This window comes from Sminthopsis crassicaudata, chromosome 2 (assembly GCF_048593235.1).
Source record: "Sminthopsis crassicaudata isolate SCR6 chromosome 2, ASM4859323v1, whole genome shotgun sequence".
Classification (NCBI taxonomy): domain Eukaryota; kingdom Metazoa; phylum Chordata; class Mammalia; order Dasyuromorphia; family Dasyuridae; genus Sminthopsis; species Sminthopsis crassicaudata.
Window position 1 is genome coordinate 89,522,818 of NC_133618.1, and position 19,488 is coordinate 89,542,305.

At 36.1% G+C, this 19,488-nt stretch overlaps 1 protein-coding gene across 30 annotated transcripts in view; it reads left to right on the forward strand.

Moving 5' to 3' along the window:
* The window catches only part of SOCS5 (suppressor of cytokine signaling 5), a 74,759-nt gene extending 58,554 nt beyond the window's left edge, over positions 1–16,205 (forward strand). For 25 of the 30 annotated variants that reach the window (XM_074286742.1, XM_074286733.1, XM_074286746.1 and 22 more), the window contains 3 exons: positions 2,208–2,285; positions 3,542–3,601; positions 11,267–16,205. In XM_074286742.1, the coding sequence (XP_074142843.1) occupies positions 11,279–12,898 (1,620 nt within the window). In that variant the 5' untranslated portion in view covers positions 2,208–2,285; positions 3,542–3,601; positions 11,267–11,278 and the 3' untranslated portion in view covers positions 12,899–16,205. Of the gene's footprint in view, positions 1–2,207; positions 2,286–3,541; positions 3,602–4,251; positions 6,528–11,266 lie in introns of those variants that run through there. The other 5 variants (XM_074286760.1, XM_074286759.1, XM_074286762.1 and 2 more) reach the window with 2 other exon arrangements.
* The last annotated feature ends 3,283 nt before the right edge of the window (positions 16,206–19,488 follow it).

The window sequence follows — 19,488 nt, forward strand, 5'->3', positions numbered from 1 at the left end:
TCGTAGTAGTTGGATTCAATAGTTCAGTACATGTGTCATAGAATATCTAGTCTGTTTTTGTGTCTTTTCTCTACTAGAATGTGAGATTAGTGATGAAGATATTCTCTTATCTTTATATCTTTATCTTGCATAGTGCTCCACACAAAGTAGATGAAAGTCTTGGTTAAATTTCTTAAAGGTATGAATGAGTTAAGACTTTTAAATAGGATGATGGTGAGCTTAGTTTAATTTGGCTTATTGAACAACCTGACTTATTGAGTATTCTTAATCAAATAGTGTCAGCATGGAGGAATCAGTTTGACTTTGGCCTTGTTCTGTTCAATATTTTTATAAATAAATAAGTTACATGAAAGCTACTTCTATTTATAAAATTTTTGAATGACAAGAAGCCTTGGGTAGCTAATATCAGGATTAACATCAGCATCAGAATCAAGATCCAAACAATCTTCATTTGCTGTAAAAAGACAAACTGAATTGAACAAACTTAATTTGAACAGGAATAAATGAAGGACTACACTTAGATTATAGGTGAAATAAAAAAACCAGAAGGGTTTGGGGGAAGGGAGGGAAAAATTTGAAACAATGTTTTTATCCTTGCATATTTTTTTAAAATAAAAAGCTTTAATAAAAAAGAAAGTTATAATATTAATTGTTCATAGATATAGAGCAGATTAATATTGTGAAAATTGTAGTAGAATTTAATTTATTCATTTTTATACCTATCAGATGACCAAAAGATTACTTTAAAGGTTATAGAAAAAAATGGTAGGATTCATTTAACAGAATTAATTTGGCACTAGTTAAATTTAAATTTCAGTTAACATATAAAAGAAGAGGTGTGCAACAGAAACAAATTAACATATTGTTCCGTAAACCTAAAGCCCTTAAGTAGTAGTATGGCAAGGGTAGGTTATTTGACAAAGACTTGGGAAAACTAGGAAATTTTGTGGCAGATATAGCCAAGATAAGTTTCAAATTGATACATGATCTAGACATAACTGATCATATTATTTTAAAAAAAATAGTGGAGCAAGAAAGAAAGTATCTTTTGAAACTTAAATTTTAAAAGTTTGTGACTAGATGTGGAATGGAGAAGATAATAAAAGATAAAACGTACAACTTTAATTATACGAAGTTGAAAACAATTTAAACATGGAAAATCAGTACAGTTGAAATTAGAAACCATTAACTGGAGAAAATCTTTTAGCAAATTTCTCTAATAAAATATGTAAAGAACTGATTCAGATGTATAAGAACAAGGACTGTTCCTTAATTGATAGTCACAACATATGAAAACAGAATTTTCAAAGATATCCGAGACAACAGCCAAGAAGAAACAATTTTAAATCATTAATAGAGAAATGCACACTAAAATAACTGAATTTTTACCTTAGTTATCAGATTGGCAAAGATGAAAAAGGAAAAAAGTTTCTAGAGGCATTGTCGAAATTGCCATACTAATGATTGTTGATGTCATTGTGCATTAGCTTTACCATTTTAGAAAGCAACCTGGAACCAGACTCCAGGAGTTACTAAATTATTCATGCTCTTTGACCCAGTAGTATCACTACTGTGTCTAAAACTTAGAGATCAGAGAAAGAGGAAAATAATCCATATGTGCAAAAACATTTATGACAGCTTTTTTTTTTTTTTTTTCCCCTAAGCAAAGAACAGGAAAATAAGAAGGTTCCTAGAAATTATAGAATGACAACACAAAGTGTAGCACATGAATATGATGGACTGTTATTAGATCTAAAGGGAAAATCCATAGAGAAATCTGAGAAAACATTTATGAACTGATGCAGTGAAATGAGTAAAGCTAGAGATACAATTTTTATAGCAAAAAACACTATAGCGAAAAATAGCTTTAAAAGATTGAAGAATTCTGATCATTTCCATGATAAACTACAGCTGCAAAGAACAGATGGTGAAAGTTGCTACTCACCTTCAAAGTGTGGAATGAGATATTTTTGCACATGGCATGTGTAAATTTGTTTTGTTGACCATGCTTATTTGTTGCAAGTATTGTGTTTCTAGCTGCTGCTAGAGGTAAGTTGCCTGTCTAATTCTGTACAGAGAAGTTCAACTCTTAAAGGTTGGCTATCAGGGAAGTTTAATTTTTACGTAATCTACTTTTAGGACCTTTGAATTTAGAATATTAAAGGACTGTAGAGTTCTTCTAAATAATTAGATCTCTTATTTTACAGATGAGTAAACTGAGTAAAAGTATCATCAATAATAGAGATATCACCCTAGAGAGTCTCTGACTGGCTCCAGGCCACACAGTAAGTAACTCATACTGTGTTTGTGGGTCAACTCTGGCCCTGTGTACTAACTAGAGAACTGAACTGGGTTTTGTTTCATCTCTTTTTCTCCTGCTGCTGGACGTGCTATCAGATTTTGCTCTGGATATTTGCTCAGTTCTAGCTCATAAAGTAAAGCCAGACTGATGTGCTCTTTTCTCTTTACTGTTTGTTTCCTCAAATCTGCAATTTTAGCATGGCAGAATATAATGACTGCACTACCTTTGTCCTTGAGTTCAGTCTTGCTCACTCTATAGCTATGAGTCCTGCAGCTGAAGAAGTACCTTTGCTTCCTTGATACTGGGACAAAACTCTTACCTAGTAGAACTTCTGAATTAGGGAAACAAAGAGTTGTCCTGTCATTTATTAAGACATAGAGCTGATAATTCTGGACATGGGAAGAGCAGACTAAAATTTCATCCCAGAAACTTAGTAGCTCTTTGTGACTAGACAGTCCCCTGACCTTTCAGAGCCTAGTTTTTAAATGTATATAATGATGTCTAACTCAGGAAACTCAGATGAGTTTTCTCAATAATATAATATATGAAAAATCCTTGTTGTGGTTATAACCTAGGGTGGCAAGCAGCAAAGGCAAGAGCTGAAGGGGAAATCTTTTGATAAAACTGTCCATGTACATGGATTATTTGACAAGCATGGAACATACCTAATACATCAGCTTTCTGACTCCCAAGTTCATTGTTTGTACAATGCCACTGTAGCTGTTATTAATTTTCATTGTATTTTAGAAGTTTTTAAATGAGAAAGTTTTTCTCATCTTGTGGAACAGGATGAGAGAGAACAGGGCATATACCAGGAGAAAAATACTTTGGAAAAGAGTCAAGAATAATATTTTTTCTGAATGGCCCTATCTTTTAGTCCTTTTCCTCTAGTCTTTTCTAAACTGTATGAATGTTCTTTGCCCATGGCCAAAGCAGGTAGAATAAAAATGTTAGGAGCTACTTGTCATTACCAAGGAGGTAGGAGGAAAGCAGTACCATTTGATTTCCATTCCTATCCATTTAACTCTTACCTAATTTCCCATCTCCTCTAATTTTACCTTTAGTCCTTCCTCAAGCCCCATATTTTCCTTGGGGGAAAAAAGGGAAGAGAATTATTTGCTTATGTGGTTGTAGTTTTTGTTAATTTTAGAAATTATTGGTTTTTGACTAAAATCATATACCCCGAGGTCTACAGTGATCAAGTAAATTGAAAGCTAATATTTCTTTCCTTTATTCTAGTAACATTTCCATAATGAAGCCTGTTTGATGGGAGATGTATGTAAATGTCAGTGGTTTTAGGTAAGTGACAGACATAGGAATATTGTTTCCACAACGATTAAAAAATGTTTATGTTTTAGAGCTTGTTTTCTTTCAAATTTCATGCTTGAGTCTTAGGAACTTTTGATGGAAAAAGAGACTTGGGCAGGGACTGTAACTCCTGACTGCTAATCCCATGCTTTCATCACAAGATTGAAAGTCATCTGAAGCCTAAACAAATCTTTGTTGTCTGCCATGTACCACAGTTCGTTGTTAGCCAAGTCAGATACCTGTGGGCCTCCAGCTCAGAAGTGGGAAGAGGTGGAAAGAGAAACAGGCAGATATGGGAGTACAGTGGTCTTTCTCTTCTGGCTTTGGGAAGCAGCTGCCTGCTTGATTGAAAGCTCTTAAAGAGCCTCATCTGCCAGCTGTAGTTAGTATTGTTTTAAAACAGAAGTAAAGGGGGGGGGGGAGAAGTACAGGCAAAGAAAATATGGAAGGATTTTGTGAGAGACATAAGTCTGATTCTTTTTGTACAGCAAAATAATTGTTTGGACATGTATACATATATTATATTTAATTTATACTTTAACATATGTAACATGTATTGATCAGCCTGCCATCTGGGGGAGGGGGGGAGGGGGAAGGAGGGAAAAAATTGGAACAAAAGGCTTGGCAGTTGTCAGTGCTGTAAAATTACCCATGCATATATCTTGTAAATAAAAAGCTATAATTAAAAAAATAAATAAATAAAAATTTTTGGTCGAATGGTACAAGGGAGGGGAATGGAGAGTGAATGCTTTTAGTGATAGTGAAAATGAACAAATAAAGCTCTATTTTTATGCAAATGTCACAAAGAAGTTTTAAATATTAATTATTTCTTTACTGATTTAATGATTTCCCTCTCTATCTGATTAAAATGTTTGAATTTGGGGTTGAAAATAGGAATACTCCTTATTAATGTTTTAAATGTTTATTCAGGAAGAAAAAGAAAGATGATTGAGATTTTTACCAAGTTAAAAGAATTCTATCAATAGAAAGTAATATTATTTGGAAAGAGTTGAAAATGGAAGGAGGAGGGGAGAGAGAGGGTACACAATGGTGCTAGTCAAGTATTTGTATATTATGCTAAATTAATAAAAGTAATTTCTTAATGCAAATACATTTATGTGATATTAATCTGTAAAATTATATAATAATAGTAAACAATTTTCTACTTATGTTTAGGGAAATGCAAATTTATTATGGAATCACAGAATGTCATAGTTGGGATAGATTGTATTTAAGTCACTACAGGATATCTCACAGGTGGCCAGCTCTCCATTTATAGGTCTCATAGAATCTCATTCTGTTTTTGGATAACTCTAATTGTTAGGAAGTTTTTCCTTGTACTAAACTTTTGCTACTTTGTAACTTCTACCTATTGCTTCTGCAATCTGGGATCAAATAAGATAGACAGCCCTTTATGTGTTTGAAGATTTTCCCAAGTCTTTTTTTTTTTTTCCCCCCAGACTAATTGTGATTCTCACACAGGACTGGCTGTGTGGACTATTCTTGTTTGGCCTCTCAGTGCTCGTTAGCTTGTTAGTACCCTTCCTATTTGATGCCCAGGGCTGAACACAATGCCTTACCAGGGAAGAACAGCCACTGAGAACATCTCATTAGCCTATCCTCCCATTGGTATGGCCTAGCATCACAGTAACTTTTTTGGCAAATGAAATCAAGAAGAGCATCATGGAGAAGGTAGTGCTTAATCTAAGCTTTGAAGTATGGATTATCAGAAGCAGAAATGAGGAGTAAGTGCATTTCAGGCATGGGCACAGTAGTGTAATATGTGATTGACATAGAAAAGTCTAGTCTGGTCAAAATAGTTGCAGTGAGAAAAGAGAAACTAGAAAAATAGGTTGGGTCTGGTCTCAAGGACTTTAAAAGCCAAATAGGGCAGTTCATATTTTAACTTTCCCTTTCTAGTTATTGAGTTTATTAATGGCATGTAAACCGTCATTAAAGTATTTATTCATTACATCAGATACAAAGAGATATGTGTTTCTTTCTTACCTTGGGCTACAGTTTTGTTTTTGTAAGTGAAACAAAAATCTCTACATCTCCACAATGCAAAACTATTCAGACCTCTAGAATGATGAATGACTTAGGGCAGTAGAAGACTGTGGGGTTTTCCACCTATGTAGACAAAGGGAACTGGACTCTTTTCTAAATCTATTATTCTGAGTATGCCAAGGGCTTTCGTGGAAATTTTAGCCTTTTCAGTTTGTCTGTCTTCTCCCTCTAGGAAAAAAAGAATTCATGACACTCACCAAGTGTCAAGAAGAAAGCATAAATGTTAAATTTGCTTTTAACAACTTTGTTAAATGTTGTAAAGACATGCCATAAAATATAAATTTAAAATATAAAATACTATGTGAGATTATCTTTTAATTTTGTCTACTTATCACATCCTTTTCCTCAAAGAATTTACATTCTGTCGGGGGAGACCATAATTATTTAGGGAAAGAATTAAGCATTTCCATAGAACGTTATGTTCTATATGTTTTTTATAGATTACCTATAACTTGAATCTCAAAACAACCTCCTGAGCGGTAGGCACTATTTTTACTCTTTCGTAGTTAAGGAAGCTGAGGAAAATAGATGTCAATGACTTCTCCAGAATCACACAGTTATATGTGTCTGTGGCCAGATTTTAACTCTAGTATTCTTGCCTCCAGGCGCAGCCATTTTTTCTACTTTACTTCTGCTCACAGGTCTCTGTACAAAAATGTAAGTCTACAAAACCGAAACTCATAAAAATCAGGTAAAAGGAAAACTAGTGAGAAAGAGGGAAGAAGCCTCAAGCAGAAAGTGGTGCTCAAATTGAGTCTTGAAGGATACTAGGAATTTCAAAAGGCAAAAGTAAGGAAGTGAAGCATTTCAGGGATGGGGACAGCCAGAGGAAAGGCATGTAAAATGAAAGGTAAGTGACACATCTGTGAGCCACAAGAATACCAGTAAATAATGTGTAATAAGACTGCAAAGTCAGGATAGAGCCAGTTTGTGAAGAGATTTAAATGCTGAACAGGAGAGTAGTTTAATAAGCTACTAGAGTTTTATAGAGTAAGGGTAACACAATCTGACCTGCATTTTAGAAAAATCACTTTGGTGTCTTTGTGATGAGGATTGGTAGTGGCAGAGATAGGTATAAGAAGGCTTGATATAGAAAGACAAACTAGGTAGATTTGTAGAAATTGATGAAACCTGACTCATATGAGGTGGTGACTCTGTAACTGGATAGAAAGAGATATGTATTTAATGATCTTGTAGAGATAAAAATGAAAAGATTTGGCAACTAATTTGATATGTGGGGTAGGTGACAATGAACAAGAGAATTGACCCTAAGGTTACTGAACCTAGGTGACTAAAAGAAAAATGGGACTATTGAAGGAAAAGAAGGAAGTTTGAAAGTAAGACCTGGGAACAATGATGAGAACAATGAATTCTAATTAGGACCTTTTTGAGTTTAAAATATCCAGTAGAAATTTGGTGAGTAGAACTAGGTCTCCAGAGAGAGACATAAAAACTAGCTCTATAGATCTGAAAATCGTCTAGTTAGAACTTAGGAGAACTGATGAGCTCACAAAATGAAAGAGTGGAGAAAGAGAAGCCCAGGATAGACTTTCTAGAGTAGAACTATAGTTACATGGCATAATAGATTCATAGATTTAGAAGTGGGAGTGACTTTGGTCATCACTCAGTCTATCTTTCTGGTTTTTTTCCAGTGAGGCATGGAGCAAATAAGTTCCTTATCAGTAAGTGTCTAAGGTTATATTCAGACTCCCTTTTTTGACTAATCTAGCACTTAAACATAGCACATGAGACTCTGGAAATGGATGGTAAGAGAACAAGAGGGCAATATCATCAAAACCTAGGGTGAGAGAGTATCCAAGAAGGCTATGTAACTGATATGTAACTGACTGATGTCAGGGCTGCAGAAGGGGTCAAGAAGATTGAGGGCTGAGGTATAGTCATTAGATGCAACAGTTCACTGTTAACTTTGGAGAGAGTTTCAACTGGGTGGGTCAGAAACTAGATTGTAATTGGCTGAGGAATAAGGAAGAAGAGAGGAAGTGAGGTGTTAAGTGTATGCACCTATTTTTTTCAAGAGACTTGACTGAGAAAGGAAAAAGGGATAAAAAGGGTAGAGAATCCTTTATGCAGAAAAAAGTTAAGAAGATGAAAAAAAGTGTTTCACTTTCCCAAAGGATCTATACCAATACATTCACCATTAGTATTAACAGACTAACCATTTTAATATTCTTTGAGGTGAAATTAGAATTTAAAACCTATCAGAGCTATGTTGTAGATTTTGTTATCTTGGCAGTGTTACTGAAAACTTTCATTTTAGAACATTGTACAGATAAAATACAGCAGAATATACCAATGTACTAGAATTTTAGTTGCAATCAAGACCTACTCATAGTCTATATTCTAGATAGTTTCAGACTTCACCTATAAGAGTAGCAATTGCCCTTCACAATAGTGGTGAAGGGGACAAAGAAGCATAATGATTTATATATAAATTAACTTTAAATCCCACAGATCTTTTTCTTTAAGATGGAACTTTCTATCCTTTTTCATATGTTTTTCCAATTCAGTGAATAGGCATTTAACTGCTTTCTTACTGTGTGGTAGATGCTAGGGATAAGAAGATAAAAAATAAAACAGCCCCTTTTCTCCAGGAGTCACATTGTATTGGGAAACATACATTTATAAGTGTATGCAAGAAGAATTACACATGTTTAATCTATACTGGGTTACTTGCTGTCTAAGGGAAGGGAGGGAGAAAAAAATTTGTAATACAAGATTTTGCAAGTGTACATGTTGAAAACTATCTTTACATGTATTTTGAAAATAAATAGCTAAAAAAATAGAATAAATACACAAACGTTTTTATTTTATTTAATTTTTGTTTTATTATAGCTTTTTATTTACAAGATTATATGCATGGGTAATTTTTCAGCATTGATCCTTGCAAAACCTTCTGTTCTAACTTTTCCCTTCCTTCCCTTTACCCTCTCCCCTAGATGGCAGGTAGACCAATCTTGCTGCACAAGAAAAATTGGACTTAGAAATAAGATAAAATTAACCTGAGAATGAAATAAAAAAAATGCAAGTAGACAAAAACAGATGGATTTGAAACGCTATGTACAAACTTTTTTTTTAAAAGAAGCCTTATAATTTGGTCTAATCAAGAAAGGTTTTGTGTCGAAAGTAGTGCTTAAGGTAAAGGAAGATTGTGTCAGATGGACTATATCTTTGAAGTTCATTCCAGGTGAGATCCAGAGAGAGAAAGAAGAACTCCCGTGGGTGAGAACCAAGAGCAAGAGGAGGGGGTTAGTTCGAGGAAAGCTTTAATTTCTCAGTGGAGATGTTTATGTGGTGATAGCAATAGAGAATTGACAGAGCAAGAAAGTGCTTGAAAGATATTCTGACAGTTTGCTGGAGAACAGATTGAAGAGAGGAAGAATTTGAGTTGGGGAAAGAGCCTGAACTAAAGTGGTAGTTGTGTGAGTTATAGGAAAAGAAGGGAAGAAGAAAGGTAATAGTATAGATAACAAGCATTTGATATAGCACCTACTATGTGCTGGACATTATACTAAGTGCTTTTTTAAAAATAGTATCTCACTTTATCCCCACAATAACTCTGCAGTAATTATCCCCAAATTGCAGTTGAGGAAACTGAGGCAAATAGAAGTTAAGGTCACACAAGTAGAAAATGATTGAGGTTATATTTGAACTCAGGTCTTCCTGACTTTGAAGTCAGTTAGGTGACACAGTGGATAGAGATGAGGCTATTTGCCTTGGTTCCTCACTTGTAAAATGAGCTGGAGAAAGAAAAGGCAAATCACTCTGGCATTTCTGCTGAGAAGACCCCAAGTGGGGGTCATAAAGAATCAGGCAAGACTGAAATGATTCAACAGCAACAACAACTACCTCCTTCCAGATCCTGGGTTTTAATCTCAAATAGAAATGGGGGTCATAGATCTATATAGATGGATTCCTCTGCACCATGTATGACTTTGTTTTTCTTCCCAATTATATTTTAATGTAGTTTGCATTGTATTTAAAAATGGTTTGCCAAGCACATTATATATTCCTTCTCCATGTATTTTTATATTCCAACAAAACTTTTCCTGCATGTGCTGATCCATATTTCTCCCTCTCTGCCTTAGGGCTACCCACCATGCTTGAAATTCTTGTTGAAGTCCATCCACTACACTGAGCTGCTCTTACAGTATTTTTTAATATAGTTGATGCTTAATAAGTGATTGAATTGAGTTAAATTGAATCAACAAGATATATGAAAGTGACTCAGTCACAAAATAAGAGAATACCAGATACATGGCATCATACTCGATTAGTACCCATGTAATATCAAGAGACCTAGAAGTAGACCCTAGTACATTGGTAGTCCCTTTATAGAGGATTTATCATAGGAAATGGTCTAGCGTCTCACCAGATGAAAAGTTGTGGATGGTTTACAACAGTGGTCCTCAAACTTTTTAAATAGGGGGACAGTTCACTGTCCCTCAGACTGTGAGAGGGCCGGTCTATAGTAAAAACAAAAACTCACACTGTCTCCACCCCGCAGCCCATTTGCCATAACCCGGCGGGCCGCACAAACATCCTCAAGCGGGCCGCAGTTTGAGAACCCCTGGTTTACAATCTATACTATTTGTTAACATAGGAATAAGATCAGTTCAGGCAGTTAAGTGCCTACAGTGCAGTAGACACTATTCTGGGCACTAGAGAGAAGGAAAAAAATTGACCCATTGAACTAAATTATTATCTTGGTGAAACCTTTACAATCATCTCCATACCTTCCCTTGTAATTTATTTTTGGGATGTCTTGCAGAATGTTGTTCTTTCCATTATATAGATACAACTTCTTCTTGGCTGATTCTTTTTCTCCAAATTGCCACCTGTCAAATGTAGGGCCTATTAACTAATAGGAAGCTTTTTATCACTCTACTTTTAAAAGTGAAATTACGGTTTGTTGTTGTTGTTGTTTTTTTAATATGTATTGTACAGTGAGCCTTTTTGTAAAGTTCACAACAAGGGAAAAGTCTGGGTCCTAAAACACAAAACCTGGGATGTGGCGTAATGAAGTCAGCGACAGTGAGAGAGAAAGAGGTGTGCTATTTGGGGGTTTTTTGTGTCAGAGTTACAATTTTAAAAAACTTGTAGAGAGATTGATTAGAAAGACCTTTGATTCTGGAGCCAGAGAACCTGGATTGAAATTGTACAGCTTATGTGAACTCGAGTAATTCATAACCATTTTAGGTTTTGCTTTCTTAATAGATAAAAAGGAGATCCTTTGAGGTCCCTTGTAACTTAGGTCTATGAGCCTAAATATTCTTTAGATAGATAGGGATCAGGTGAAAAAATATCCTTTTAACAAAATTTTGAATATTCATCCTGAAAATAAGGGGAAAGGAATTGGTTTAACTGTAATTGATATTGTTAAATATCTAATGGCTTTACCATTCTCAAAACAGAATTCCCCCTCCCACCCTTATTACTCAAGAGTAAAGACTAGTAAAGTTTACATTCTCAGGCATTTCATTTGCGGGAGGGAAGGAACTGTCAGATTTTCAAGAAGTACTTTGACTCATTTTTGGGTTTTTTTTTTTTTTTTTTCTCATTTGAATTTAGATATCTTAATCAATGGATAAAGTGGGGAAGATGTGGAACAACTTCAAATACAGGTGTCAGAGTCTTTTTAACCATGAAGGTGGAAACAGCAGTGAAAATATAGATGTGAACTCCAATAGATGTTTATCTGTTAAAGAAAGGAACATCAGCATAGGGGATTTGACTCCTCAGCAACAAAGCAGTCCCTTAAGAGAGAATGTTGCCTTACAACTTGAATTAAGTCCTTCAAAGAATTCTTCAAGAAGAAACCAAAATTGTGCCGCTGATATTCCTCAGATTGTAGAAATAAGCATTGAGAAGGAAAATGACTCGTGTCTCACTACCACGGGAACAAGACTGGCCCGCAGAGACTCCTACTCTCGACATGCTCCGTGGGGTGGGAAAAAGAAACATTCCTGTTCTACAAAGACACAAAGTTCTTTAGATACTGAGAAACGGTTTGGCAGGCCCCGAAGTGGTCTGCAGAGGAGAGAGAGACGATACGGTGTGAGCTCCGTCCATGACATGGAGAGCGTCTCCAGCAGGACAGTGGGAAGTAGGTCTCTGAGGCAGAGGCTGCAGGACACTGTCGGCTTATGCTTTCCCATGAGAACTTACAATAAACAAGCAAAACCCCTTTTTTCTAATAAAAGAAAAATACACCTTTCTGAATTAATGCTTGAAAAATGTCCTTTTCCCGCTGGATCCGATCTAGCCCAGAAGTGGCATTTGATTAAGCAGCACACGGCTCCTGTGAGCCCCCATTCAACCTTCTTTGATACCTTTGATCCATCTTTGGTTTCTACTGAAGATGAAGAAGATCGGCTTCGGGAGAGAAGACGGCTCAGTATTGAAGAAGGCGTGGACCCTCCCCCCAATGCACAAATTCATACCTTTGAGGCCACTGCACAGGTGAATCCCTTGTATAAGCTGGGACCAAAGTTAGCCCCGGGAATGACGGAGATGGCTGGAGAAAACGCCGCAACGCCACAGGGGGGCTGCGACTCAGAGGAGGACGCCCCCACCCTCTGTCTGCAGGCGCGGAGGCAAAAGCAGCGCCAGGGCTCTGGGGATAGCCACGGCCATGGCCACAGTGGCCGCCAGGGGGCCTGGAAGGTTCACACGCAGATCGACTACATTCACTGCCTTGTGCCCGATCTGCTGCAGATCACGGGGAACCCCTGCTACTGGGGGGTGATGGACCGATATGAAGCGGAGGCCCTCCTGGAGGGGAAGCCCGAGGGCACTTTCCTGCTCAGGGACTCTGCACAAGAGGACTACCTCTTCTCAGTGAGCTTCCGCCGCTACAACCGCTCCCTTCATGCCCGCATCGAGCAGTGGAACCACAATTTCAGCTTCGATGCCCACGACCCCTGCGTGTTTCATTCATCCACCGTGACTGGGCTCCTAGAACATTACAAAGACCCAAGCTCCTGCATGTTTTTTGAACCATTGCTGACTGTATCCCTAAACAGGACTTTTCCTTTCAGCCTGCAGTACATCTGCCGTGCAGTCATCTGTAGGTGCACTACGTATGACGGGATCGATGGTCTCCCCTTACCGTCAATGCTACAGGACTTTTTAAAGGAGTATCACTATAAACAGAAAGTTAGGGTGCGCTGGTTAGAGCGAGAACCAATAAAAGCAAAGTAAACTCCAGTCAGTGCCCCAAGTAGGCTTTTGTTAGATTTGCTTTTATGTGCATCAAACAGTATACCGTAGCAAGCACATGTACCAGTATTAGGTTTTTCGCAATATTGTACTTACTCTTAGTTTTAGTATCTGTCCGATGCTGTCTGCTGTTACTTATACAAATAACTGTGGTGCCTATTGAAATAATTAGTAGAGGAGAAAGCTGCACATGTTCAATAAGGCCTACCCACACACAAACACATTTGCTGAATTTTCTAAATGTTTGGTTTTTTCATAGTTGTAGTAATAGGATGAAGCAATTTTGGGGCATTTGCTATGATATTCTATTTCCTACCGAAGAACAAATGATTAATATTGGGTGAGCATTTCAACAGTGTGACTAATATTTGAAATGAGTATTTTTTCTAAGAATTTTTTCTATAATCTTACAAAAGTTGTAATGTTTGTAGTTCCTCTAAAATCAAGGTTCAGAAGTCCAAGAAGTCAGATGGCTTACCTTGCCTGCTGCCTTTTAGAAAATGAAAAGCTCTGGCCACAAGGGCACTGTGCAGTCCACTTTTCAGTGTTGGTATTGTTTGTAATCTCCTTTTCTCCTTTACAAGATTCCCAATCCCAGTTTTTCTAAAGAATAGTTCTTAAAATTTTAGATTCATGTGTAATCAGTAGTAGAGTTTTATTTGGAGACCATAAGTAGGAGAGAGAACATTTTTGATTAGTGCTTTAACTTGAACAGGCATTTGAAATAGCTGCTGACCACTTAGTGCTGCATGTGAATTTTTAAATGCTGACGTGCAATCTAAACTTTGATTCATGGAAACTGGATCACTTTTCATGCCCATAATCAGTTTTTGAACCACGGAAAATGAGAAGCAAAGTGTATAGAAGCAGCCCAGACACTAGTTAGTTAATAACTAGAGTGATTATTAAAGGTGAGCTGCATTTAATGGTTTGGAATGGCAGTATTTATCTCTTTTGGTGTAAAATACGAGTTACTGATTATAATTTATAACGTTCCAATAGAGTTAATTTTTAATGGAAAATCTGAAAGTTAAATTACAGATGTAAAAGGTACTGTACAACCATCATATCTGTAAATAACTACATTAGCACCTTTTTGTCACTTAGAATAGTATGCGATACTACTTGAGTGAGCTATTTTGGAAGTAATATCGAGTTCTAGTGTTTGTTTCTTAGCATCGGACTGAATGAACGATTCTGTCCTAGACATTTTGCACTAAGATAGTTGACTCTCCACACTTGTGTCTTTTGTTAATGTGCTCTGTACCAATGGTGAGTGCTCCTTAGTTTCTTTGCCTGCTGCTACAAAATGTTACTTTACACCCCTCTGGCAATTGCCAAGGCTACAAATACAAGAAAAGTTATATTTGTATGCAACACTAACCCTTTTATTGTGGATGTATGTTTCTGCTTGCTGTGCCTTGTTATGGCTGCTTCTCTGTGCTAATAAAGTATGTTTGGTGTTCTCCTTGTATATCTGCTGTTTTATACATTTGCAAAATTTTATCTTGTAGCAAATTGAATTGTTTGGGGTTTTTAATGAGATTTACCTGGTAACTAGTATAGCTAATACAGAAATACTGTGCAGTTAATTTTTGGTTTATCAGAGGAAAGTAACTCTCTGACTTTAATATCACACATCTTTTTCAACCAACCATGATCACGTATGATGTTGAATGATGTCTGTAGTTACTGCAAATTATGGACTTTGCAGTTGAGATTTCACAAGATAAAGGATTAACAGAGAAAATTTTGGCTAAACCTATTAATTCCTCTGCTGATTACAGATAAAAGGCTGAAACTATTAATATTCTCTTTTTTTTTTGGAAAATGAATATCAATATTTCCACATTGCTTCAGAAGCAATGGTAAAATGAAGTTTTATTATGAACTAATAATAAAGCAGCATCGTTTATTGGTTTGGGGACCAGTTTAATTGATATTAAATGCCCAAAATGTAGAACTTTTACCAAAGACTTGTCCATTTTAAAGCAAAATGGGGAATGAAGGGACTTTTGAAATACCTACTGCAACTAATAGTGGTCCCTAAGTGATATATACCAAAGTGTTTGAGAACTTCATCCAAACCTACTTTAAAGCATTATTATGTGCAATTAAGTTGTTACAGCATAATTCTATCGCCTAACTGTTGGGTCCGTTTTCTTGAGCTCGTGATATACCTGGAAAATAAATTAAACCTCTTTTGTAAGTCCATAATAATAAGTGAAAGGACTATATGCAAGTAAGATCATATTATATAAAGGGGTAACTTGAAACTCCAAGAAATCACTTAATGTATGTTTTTATATGCTTGTAGCAAACCGATGTTCTAGTTATGTTGTTTTGTAGTAGCTCTCAATGGTTTTATGTGTTAAAGAATTTCATATGTTAAATGGAAATTGTTTTTAAAAATGTAAATATTTGAGTTTATGTAAGCATGTATGTGTGCTAATGTCACCTACGTTTAAGTTTTTGTGTATAAATATTAATATGCAACTTTTTTGTTTAAAAATTTCTCCTAAATATTAGCTGCTTACATTACATTAAAGAAAAGAAAGAAAGAAAAAGGCATCACCAGCATGAAGTTGCACCTACTCTTTATATTCACTGTGTCTTTTCTCTGAATTCTGTTGAAGCTTCTCAATCAAATTTGGGGTTTTATGATCTTTTTTAAAGTGACTTTTATTTTGGAAATACATCTCTGCTAGAGTTTAGGCATATGTTTTCATTTATGAATGAAGAATGATAAAACATTCATTAAACACTCACCATGTGCCAGTCACTGTGCTAATTTCTGGGGATATGAATGCAAACAAGACAATCCCCTTTGACCTCATTCAGCTTACATTTTAATGGGGCAAAACAATACATTAAAGGGTGGAAGGAAATGGGGAAGGGGTCAGAGAAAGAATGGATAGCATGGTTTGGAAATGCCCTGAAAGTAACATAAAATCTTGGTTTAGGGCAAGATCAAGCAAAAACTAATCTCCTGGAGTCCTATAAAATGTAAACATTTCATTTCAATGAAATAAGGAATATCACATCTGAGTCAAGTTATGAATCTTGAAATTATATTTATGGAAATGGTCTTACGGATGTAAATTAATATTTTCTTAGCCAAATAGTAGATTTTAAAATCTCATCTAAAAGTCAGATTTGAGGCTTTAATATAAATATTTTTAAGGAATTTTCATGTAAACATTCAGTTTTATATAAACATTCAGTGATTTTATATTAACCTCATCTTAATTTTGCTTTACATTTGCAATAAAGTTTATATAGACATAAATCATTCATTAGTATCTTTTTAGCCCAACATGATCAAATTTTGTTTTAGAATGGGGTTGCTTATATAAATGTAGTAAACTTTAAAAGTCATAATTATTCTCAAATTATCAGCTATAAGCTGAAAAATAATACACATCTTTCTCGAGGTGCTCTTTGGAGGAAGCTAACAGATGAGATAAACATGATTTATAAAAACATAGTTATTGGAATCTCATGTAACATCTACCAAAAAATGTGATTTTCCTTTTTCATATATTCACATGCTTTAGTTACTATTCATTTTTACTTACATAACTATATTATAATTGCAGTTAAAATTGAATACCATTGACAGACACTGAATACCAGCTTCTGCCATAATGACTTATGATTTGGATGGAGTTCTTGTGAGAATTTAAGTATTTAAGTAAATCTGTGTTTTCATTAATGTGTACATTCCCTGCAGTGATTCAGTTCATAATCTATGTAAAAAAGACAAGGAAACATTACTGTAAAGTTCAGGTTGAAGCTGAGATAGGAACTGGAAGACAGGTAGACTGGCTGGCCTGCCACCTTTGGAAACAACTTTTTAATGCCTCTATAACAACTGTTAACTTGTTGGACAGTTGCCAGTCTGCCTCTTAATCTGGAGCGCCATACACCATTGAAATCACAGGTCCAGAACTATTCACCATCCCATTTTGGCTATTATATTTAGGTCCAATTTTTTTATTGCAGCTTTTTATTTAGAAGATACATGCTTGGGCAATTTTTCAGCATTGACCCTTGCAAAACTTTCTGTTCCAACTTTTCCCTTCCTTCCCCAAATGGTAGGTAGATCAATACATGTTAAGTATGCTAAAGTATGTGTTAAATACAATATATGTATACATATAGTCAGGTCCAATTCTTAGGGTTGTCAGATAACAGTTCTCTTCTTCACCCTAGGTAAAACCAGATTAAATTGGACAAGAGTTTTTTTCTTACTGAGGCAATTGGGGTCAAGTGACTTGCCCAGGGTCACGAAGCTAAGAGGTGTTAAATGCCTGAGATTTGAACTCATGTCCTACACAGGGAAATAATTGTGACCCCATTTGTGATTTTCTTAGCAAAGAAGGACCATTTTTTTTCTATCTCATTTTACAGGTGAGGAAACTGAGGCAGCTGAGATTACAAGCCTTGTCTGGAATCAGCACTCATAAGAGGCTGAGGCCATATTTGAACTGAGAAAGGCCTGGAGCTCTATCACTACCCCACAAGCATAGTTTTCAAACTAAATGAAGTCTCTTAAGAATGGGATGGTTTAAAATAATGCCTGCCCTGAAGGATCTTATGGTTGGTTTGGAAACCTGACATGTCATTCAAGAACTCATTATTTTATGTGCATTTTCCCCAATCTTAGAGGTTCTAAAACAGGAGTGAATAGTGAATATAGTGCTTGAAGAAAAGAAGTGTTCTAGTAGGTAAAAGTCAGATGGATTCAGGTGAACAAAAGCTGAATGGAGAAAAAAACTCAAGGAGAAATCAGTGGATAAGATCATAACCTTGAGATAGAAAAAAATCCAAGAGAATATGAAATCAGCAGTCCATCTTAGTGACGAGATGTAGGGGTTAAGGACCAGCTTCTCTCTGTGTCATTCAATATGGAGGTTTCCTTAACTGTAAGGGCCCTTTAAATGGGCGGGCACAGCGCAACAGGAGATTGAGTGGCCCAGAAGTAATCTCTGTGGATATAGGACTGCCCTGTGGGTGGGATCTTGGCCATATTGAGATAGCTTCGTAATGGGTGATGGCTCTCTTACTGATTGGCTGTGTGTCTGACTTCACAGGCCCTCTATAAGCCCACTGCAGACAGCAGTCGCTCTCTTTAACCTGGCTCCCTAGCCTGGGGTAGCCAAGCCAAGCTGATGGATAGCAGAGAGAGGTAAGAAGTCTGGTAGTGAACACATGGGTCTTCAGACCAGGCGTTCACTAGGGAACTAACAAGTCAGGGCATTATGTGAGTAGGTGTAATAAAGGCTTTTAAGATTACATGTGGCTGTTCTTGAGTGCGCTACCAGTTATTAAACTACTATTCAAGAAATTGTGGCCAGAGACCTTTGAAGGCCTCAGAGGAGGCGAGCCGGGTAGAGTTGACACTGCACAGGTCAGTGGTCAAAGGTACTCTGTTGGGCCTAGGACAGACAGTAATTTTTACTGCCAGGAAGGCATATTACACTTAACAACTGAGGAAGTTGCTGTAAATGAAAGTGATGGGCTGTTGTGTCTTTAGCTTGTTACAGGTATGCATTATATTTTCATTTTTTTCTTGTTCTAGATTATTATTTTTTTTTTTTAAACAATACTTCTGTGGGAAGAAACTCTGTGCCTCCAATGGCTTGGCAATAAAAGTATAAACAGATGAATCTTAATCATTCTAGATTTATCCAGGAAGTCAAGCCAAACACTGGACTTGGAATCAGGAAGATGAGTTAAAATCCTGTTCCTAACATTTTACTAGCTTTCTTGATACTGACAAGTTATTTAGTACCTATATATTTCAATTAACCTATTAGTCTAATAGGTTGAAGGAGTCCCCACACTAAAACTCAGTAATATTTATCAGTGCTAAACTAATAAACTTAATTCAAGCAAAGAGGGAATCAATAAACCTCCAAATAAAAGCCTTATTTCAATTGATGTAATTTTTCTCACTTGGTTTATATCTTATCTGGCAATATCAAAATATTGTCTTGAAGTCAGTACTTGTGTTCAGAAATAGGTAATAGTAACACCGCTTTGGTCTTTATAGACTGTTAAGATTACAAAAATAAAAGCTAGTTTCGAAAGCAAGGCCAGATAAGATTTAAATGGGCAATGACATTTTATCCCACTCCCCTCCCCCCCCCAGGAGTTTGGCACATTTTCACTTTTTTTTTTTTTTTAACAGAATCCATAGTTTCCTTCAAAGTAACTTGGATACCACCTCATACACAAAGCTCTTCAACTTTGCAACCCTCCAATTATTTTTGTCTTCTTTTTAAAATTATGTATTCTTTGTTGATACTTTGATTTTACTTATTTATGAATCTAAATTCCTTTTAATTTTTCACTTTTCATCTTCATCTTGTGCCTGACATGTAGCAAGCCTTTAATGAGTATATTCATTGAATTCTTTAAAAGCACAGAACTCTAAAGTAAATGGTTTCTTTTAAAGCTAGAAAGAAAATTCTATTCTAATGCTTTTGGAAAACATAGGCTCAAGATTTCATGAAGGACCCCCCCCCCCCCATCAAGATGGCAGACTGCATTTCCGTCTAATTCTA